Consider the following 7,663-nt stretch of genomic DNA (forward strand, 5'->3'; position numbering starts at 1 on the left):
ATCACATTTCAGCTTTAAATTTTACCTTGCAACTTCACCACCCTCTATAACTCACTCTTCCAGCCCTGATATTTTTATTATTTACATATTATTTACATGAAGAAAACCAGATGGTACCAAATTCCAAAATCATGACTTACAAAAATTAATGTATTTGTTTAGAAATAATGTAGATATGCAAGATCTAAAGATAAAACATTTTCAAATTGGTACTGAACACTTACAACTTATACAAGACATTTAAGATGACTTTCAGGTAAAGATTCAGGTATACTTTTGTGCCATCTTGTTTTCAACTACACCTTCTGAAATTTAACTGTGTAAAGAGACTTATGCCATGTTTTTATTGTAATATAACTTGTCATAATGATTCTTTTTTGATAACCTATGACAGATGACATCACTTTTAAGGCTAAAATGCTCAATACTCTACATCTTTTATAACCTAACCATCCCAAGCTTCATTCATGCATACAGGCGACAACATCATTACAACGGACCATATTATGTTTCCTCACCTCTTGTTTCTGATGGGATATTGTTATTCCATGTACTCGGTTCATGTAATAGAAGGAATTGTTATGTATACACTGTCCTTTATCAGTTAAAGCTCAGAACTACACACTATATAAACCTCAACACCATTTGAATATGTAATTGGTGTACATTACTATTAGTAGTTTATTTACAGCTACTGACACAAGAGATGAGGAAGTACGTTCTACAAAATGGACTTGTCTTGGACAGTTTTGATTAGAATAACTGATAAAGAGACAAGAGACTGACAGTGTACTTACTGACAATCTAACAAGGATGCAACTAAGAAATGTCTGAAATATAAGCAAGATGAAAATGCGAGAATTGTTTAATTCTTTGTGTTATTCAATGATATCATTAATGTCTACCAAAACCGATGCCTCACCTTATACCTGCTCGATCAAACTGGGTTCTGTTTCATTCACAGTCCTCCATTTTTAACCATACAATGTGACAAAAATAAACATTAGGCAGAAGTCTTAGTGTGCTCTTTCTGATGTAAGAATTGTTTTCAAAGTCTTAAAAAAGATTGTCCAAGTTTTATGAAACATGTATCATATGTGTTTTTTTATGTGATGTTTCTAGCTTAATTGTTTTCAAAGGCTTAAAAGGATTGTAAAGTTTTAATAAGAAACATGACATTTTTATTTTCTTTTTTGAAAATGTGATATTTCTAACTAAATAATCTCCAACGACCATCCCCCAGACTCCAAGAAGAACCCAGAGGAGCTGGCTGATGAGAAGAGGATCCTAGATGAGATGCTGGAGGTGGTGGAGCAGAGGGATGCTCTGGTCGCCATGCTGGAGGAGGAGAGGCTCAGGTGGGGGTTCTGAAGTTATCTTTTATTACATAGTTGTGGTGTTTTCTTGACTGTACCTCTCCAATGTTAGCCTAAGGTGGGGATTCTTTAGTTATATTATGATATTTTACGATATTAGTGTTGTCAACTATTTGTAGAGGTGTGAGATTTTCATGATTGTACCTTTCCAGTGTTACATGTAAGCCATGAATTGTCGGTTCTTAGTTTTTCATCATTTCAGATTTGTTGCTGTTTTTTACTTTTAGTTCAGTGTAATGTATTTAATGCACCTCATTCTGTGCCTCTATGGTCAAGTCTTCCCTACGTTAGAAAATGTGGGATAAGTTGTCCACATACAGTTTGCCCTTTTAAGTGTTACCTGTTTGAATTTGCTCCTCATATATTTGTGTACATTGGCCTTGTAGGGCTTCTAATGCATGTGCAAATTTACTTAATGACACATCTAGATCATTAAGAAAGACATTGATCAGTAGAAAATAGCCCTCTATGCAAAAAGATACAGTAACTGTACTAGTCTATATTGAGAATTAACAGATATCACTTCTGTCATCATTTGATCATCTGAAATCATTTGATAAATAAAGTATCTTTGTTTAGTACTTGAATGTTTAAGTCCCTTTTGAAAGTAGAATGTTCGAACAAGGAGCCAGCATTGCTAAGCAATGATATGTAGGCTAAGAAACAAAAATTGCTATGACTACGAATTCACATGTCAATGCCTTGTACAGTCTACTAGTACCTCTTTCAACAAAAGTCCTAGAGGTACCTACAGTAAGCTGACATTTGATACTGTTGGTGCTTTTCTTCCCCACAGCCTGGAATGTGAAGTGTCCAAACTTAGCCAAGCAATAGAACAGTAAAGTACAGTTCTCCAGCTTGTGTGATACCTGTGTCTGGTGCAAGGTGGCGCTCTTAACCTAGAAAATCTACCCTCACACTAACCTGTGCTAAGGTGCAGGGTGTCTATGTGTGATCCAATGTTTGATACTATTGTCTTCAGATGTTTGCATGTTGTTGAACAGAAAAAGATGTTTAATATATAAAGAGATAACCTGAATTGGGGCACCATCCACAATCTTTTTATAAGTACTTACCCTCAATTATTAAACCTAATTTTTTTTCAAATATGATATTTGATAACTCTTTAACAGGATAACATGCACAATTTCCTTCTAACAGGCATCTACATGAACTTCATCATCGTCCTAACCAATTATTTATTTATTTATTAATAATAAGTCAAATCTACTGTTACAACACAATTTACATGCATAATGTAGCACGCTTACAAGATCATTTAAAAGATAATGTTATCAGCTAAACCCCTTTCACATCCTCTTGTTACATCAATTTTATTAATTGTTTTTTATCATTTCATTTTAAATACCAGAAAACATTGTAAATGCCAAAGACTCCTTGTTATCAGTATATTATGTTTCAATAATAATTTAAAAATCATAATTCTTGATAACACACCATTCTGTCACATTGTGACTAACATGTAACTTAATGATAAGTTACACCAGTGATACTCTCAAACCTCAAATATCCAAACTAAACTGTGCCCTTAAACTTTAAATGACGTTATAAAGTTGTTAACATGTATGTTTCCTCCTTCAGAGATCAGATGTTGGACACACCTCTCCATTTGCAACCCAAAAAGGACCAACACAAAGGTTTACTGTAGTTCTGTATGCATAGGTGGAGGGGCAGCCATGGTAGTTGGAAGAGCATCTATATCATAAGTTCACTGTTTTGGTCAGATCTCTAATATATTTACAGTCAAACCTACCCAAGAAGAGCATTCAGGGGACTGATAAAATCTGGTCTATGTGCACAGGTGGTCATTATAGACAGGATTCGTAGTGCTTGTGTCAATGGGAAAATTATCTAAGGGACCACCAAAATGTCGTCACAATGGCCAGGTGGTCCTTATGTAGAGGTGGTCTGGAGATGTACAAGTGTACAGGTTGGACTGTACTTACCGGTAAAAGAACTCAAAGCAAGTCTGCAAAGAAGGACTCTGTGTAACATATCTGAATATATCTCTGTATAATGGAGATACAATATACAGTCAAACCTGTACAAGTGACCTCCTCTACATACATGTAAGGACCACCTGGCCAATGTGTCCACTTCTAAGTGGTCCCTTAGATAACTTTTCACATTGACACAAGCAATAAGGATCCTGTCTACAGTGGGAATTGAAACCTGTCCACGTAGACCAGATTTTATCGGTCCCCTGAGTGGTCTTCTTGGGCAGACCAAAATGTGGATGAACAAAAGCGTGGAGTTAATTTTTCTAGAACATGTGAACTTATGAGATGTCTCTGTAGATGACAAATTTAATCAAATCCATCAAAGCATTTTCACCAAAGCCATCTTGAGGTCTGTCGAGCTGTTCAGAGAGAAAAGTTGTTTGCTATTATGATAATAAAAAGTTCGGTTCTTCAGAGGTTTTGTCTGAAATATGTCTCCAAAAAATCATCATCTGGTCGTGAAGGTCTCACGGATGATAGCCAACTCCAGAGAATAACAGTCCTTTTCATTGGTCCTTGACTTCTCTCGGCATATCATGTCTCTGAACAGCCTTCAGACCTCAGTTCTAATGCAAATCTAATGATGATATTATAATATGGTAATATGATCACTAGGATAAAGCATTACCTAACTTTGTAACCTTGAAGCCTATACACAAGTTTCTACAGGGAGGTGGAGGTGGTGGATTCCTGGCAATTATTTTTTGCAGCTTCACTTACACAAATATGACACTTATAACACTTAAACAGAAAAGTACCCTAACACAAAAACATCCCAACATAAAATTCTCAACACTCATTAGTAGTTAATAGTACTTAAAGTATTAAACCATTTACCTAGTACTTTAACAGTAATAACAGTAATGTTGAAAATCAAAACAAATCATGCATATGTTCGCCCAGCCAAATTTAAGACTCTCACATCATACTGTTACTTGAAAACCAACAATCTTTTTAAGCTATTAATATTAATATTGATATTGATAGTAAAAGTGAAATGGTGCACCAGGCAATGAAATAACCACAAGATCATATTGCTTTTAATCACAAGGACATGTCCATTAAAGAACATAAAGACCATATATTAATTTCTCCATACGCCTAACCTATAGTGCAAGGTATATGCTTGTATCTGTATTTCTGAGAACTTAAAATCACACTCTAACATAAGAAACTGTGTCTTACAGGGAGAAGGAGGAAGACAAGGATCTTGAGTCTGTGATGCTGTCTAAGGGTCTTCAGTACCGTGAGTGGAGGAACAGCGCCATCCAGACGGCCAAGTTCTGATCCTCTCACACAAGGGCCTGATGTCTATCTCTTCTATGGATGGGGCATGTACAGTGCACATACCCCATCTATCTTAAATAGTGAAAACTGCAGCGTTTCTGCAAAAAGCTGTCATCAGACATACAAGTCATGTTCCCACCTGCTGAAAGATTTATAATGAACTATGAGTAAATTGTGACCATAATTCTTTACATTGGTTACTTATAGACTGAACGCACTGATGAGCTTGAGAATAGCTTTATCTGTTTAATCAGTTCAGTGGTTAGAAAGGCTTAGATTATAAAAAATGCCTATTGAGTCCGGTTTGGTGTATCCTTGGTTACACATAGGTGCTGGTTCAAGATGCCTGTATCCAAGATATGCCTGGATATACAAAGTACCCTCCCCTTTTAGAGAACTTGGCATTTATTTGACATTTGAAAAGGTGCACAGTTATTTCCTAGAATGTCTCGTACATGTTCAAAATATTCTGTCTATCAAATATACATTGAAATCTTTTCTTGACTGTTATTTCATATCAACAGAATGCTAAACATATTCTTCATATACATAGTATCATTGTTTATAGTAGTATTGTATATGTTCCTTTGTGCCAGCATTACGTAATGTATTGCACTGTTGGGGTATAAGGAAACCATTGTAGACCTAAATGATGAATTTAGGTATCCTTTCTATTGTTTATTGTCTACCAGGAATAGAAAGACTAGAAAGTGTAAGCATATTTCCGTCCCCTTATAGGGAATGAAGTATAGATAGTTTTTTCAAAGTGCAAGGAACTCAACACAAAAATGTGCAAACCATTTTGCCAAATGTCAATTTTGTACAGTTTCTGATTTTAAAAAATGCTTGCACCCTTCAACTAATCCTAGAGTTATAAGATTAAGAACTTTGTATTTTCCTGTCACAGTCCTTCCTACTTTACTGCCTTGTTGTTTTGCTACAGCTATATTGTATTTTTTGTAATAGAAAAGTTTTCCTGTGAATACAATATTATTGTGCAAAGCAGTGGCACTGTAAATATAGGGCTACTGGTATCTTCTAACATACCAGTATACCATCGCCTTACTCACATCAAAACATAGCCTTGCAAGACATACAACCACTTTGTCATTGGCTGAACTGCTAATTGCCACTCTCTCATTGACTGAACCTGCTAATTGCCACTCATTGGCTGAACTGCTAATTGCCACTCATTGGCTGAACTGCTAACTGCCACTCTCTCATTGGCTGAACTGCTAATTGCTACTCTCTCATTGGCTGAACTGCTAATTGCCACTCTCTCATTGGCTGAAATGCTAATTGCCACTCTCTCATTGGCTGAACTGCTAATTTTGATGGACAGCCAGGATCAGCTTATTACATGTACACTAGATAAAGTTTCAATGATTAAAGGTATTTGCTGATATGCTACAGGCTCTATAGATTGTTCAGCTTGGATGTAAACAAAGCCATAAGTTCTTCAGCTCTTCTTGTGAACATTTGTTTGTCAGAACAGCTTTCCTCATTAAGAGGTTAATGATTTTGTTGCTAATTGAAAAGATGTTGGTGTAGATTTACTAAGAATGACTGATTTGTATAAATCATGGAGGTTGTGAAGTTCACTGTAGATGAAACAGCTGCACAAGAAAAGTCTCCTATTGCCAGATTTGACTGAAAAAAGTGTAACTGAATTGTTTTGATAAGATATATGATATGATAGTGAATAAGATGGTGTCAGTGTATAGTACATTGTCAGTGTAGGTTACAAATAGCACAAAACTTCAACTTATATGTGTATATTGAAACATGTAAAAGAAAAGTCACAGACATGCAACTGCTTTTTTGGTTCGATTTTTTTCTATTAAGGACAATGTTATGATCTTGGAAAATGAAAGAAATCTTGTAAGACAAACCACTGCTATTGAAAGTAGTTTAGAGATCACGTCAAACGAGCGCAATTGCTCAATAAACCATTTTTGCTACTCTCTGTCATAATGTTGAAAAGTATTGTCAATGTAACAATAGAAAACTTAAAAGCTTTCGCCATTGTTGATTGTTATGATGCAAAGAGCTATAGATACATTTACAAGTAGTGAATTGTTCGTAGAGAAATGAAAGTTTCATCGTTATTGTACATGTTTGAAAGTAACTACAAGTTAAACTCTGCTGATCTAAATGTAAACTCTTTTGCTGCCAATTCCGATTTCCTTGCTTTGCATACAAAGTAAGTGTGAAGTGTGGATGTGGGAATGAAAACGTGTTCAAAGTGTATGTATTTATTACCGAAAATGTCTGATAAAATGTTGTATAGCAGAGGATATGTACGTTAGCGCATGCGTGATGGGTCTCTAGTGTCTTCCAATTTTGCTACTTCAGACGTGTATACAATTTGTTGTATTCGTAATAAAATGAGCCTTGCTATGCACATCGTTTTATAGAGAACACTTCATACACTTTTCATTGCGTTTGTCATTTGATGGTTTACTCTTGAAGGATAGATGGATGAAGGATAAATACAAAAAGCTTACTACTGGTATAATGCATGTTTTACTTGTTCCTTTCTTTCAAAATAAATATGGACAGAGATACTGTTCAAGCTTAAGTTAACGTTAAGTGGTCATCCTCAAGATGAGGTGAAGCCAGGTTATAGAAAGCACTCAGTAATTGCATTCCTCTCTGATTCTCTCTATGCCATTTCCTGCCATCCTGCGGGGCCAACTTTGGACCATTAGCCAAAGGCTAAGCCAACCTTCCAATCCTGCCAGTCTTCAATTACACCACCTTGCACCTCACATTCTGTCACTATACAATATTCAAACTATAAAGAGTTCCACGACCTCATACCTTTGCCAAATGCTTTTTGACTGACGTATCATGAGTGTTTCTCATCGATTATAAGACATACCAGTTGATCATCTTTTCTATGAAATGACAGAAGTTGTCCAAAGTCTTCTTGAGTTATAATATGCCGGTCATTTACATACACACATACAAACGCTA

At 35.7% G+C, this 7,663-nt stretch overlaps 1 protein-coding gene across 1 annotated transcript in view; it reads left to right on the forward strand.

Annotated features, from left to right (window-relative positions):
• The window catches only part of LOC136421967 (F-actin-monooxygenase MICAL2-like), a 72,589-nt gene extending 66,811 nt beyond the window's left edge, over positions 1-5,778 (forward strand). The window contains exons 41-44 of the mRNA XM_066409570.1: positions 1,244-1,358; positions 2,173-2,214; positions 2,979-3,034; positions 4,585-5,778. Coding sequence (XP_066265667.1) covers positions 1,244-1,358; positions 2,173-2,214; positions 2,979-3,034; positions 4,585-4,619 — 248 coding nt within the window. The 3' untranslated portion in view covers positions 4,620-5,778. The remainder of the gene's footprint in view (positions 1-1,243; positions 1,359-2,172; positions 2,215-2,978; positions 3,035-4,584) is intronic.
• Positions 5,779-7,663: the final 1,885 nt, after the last annotated feature.

This window comes from Branchiostoma lanceolatum, chromosome 16, assembly GCF_035083965.1.
Source record: "Branchiostoma lanceolatum isolate klBraLanc5 chromosome 16, klBraLanc5.hap2, whole genome shotgun sequence".
NCBI classification, from domain to species: Eukaryota; Metazoa; Chordata; class Leptocardii; order Amphioxiformes; family Branchiostomatidae; genus Branchiostoma; species Branchiostoma lanceolatum.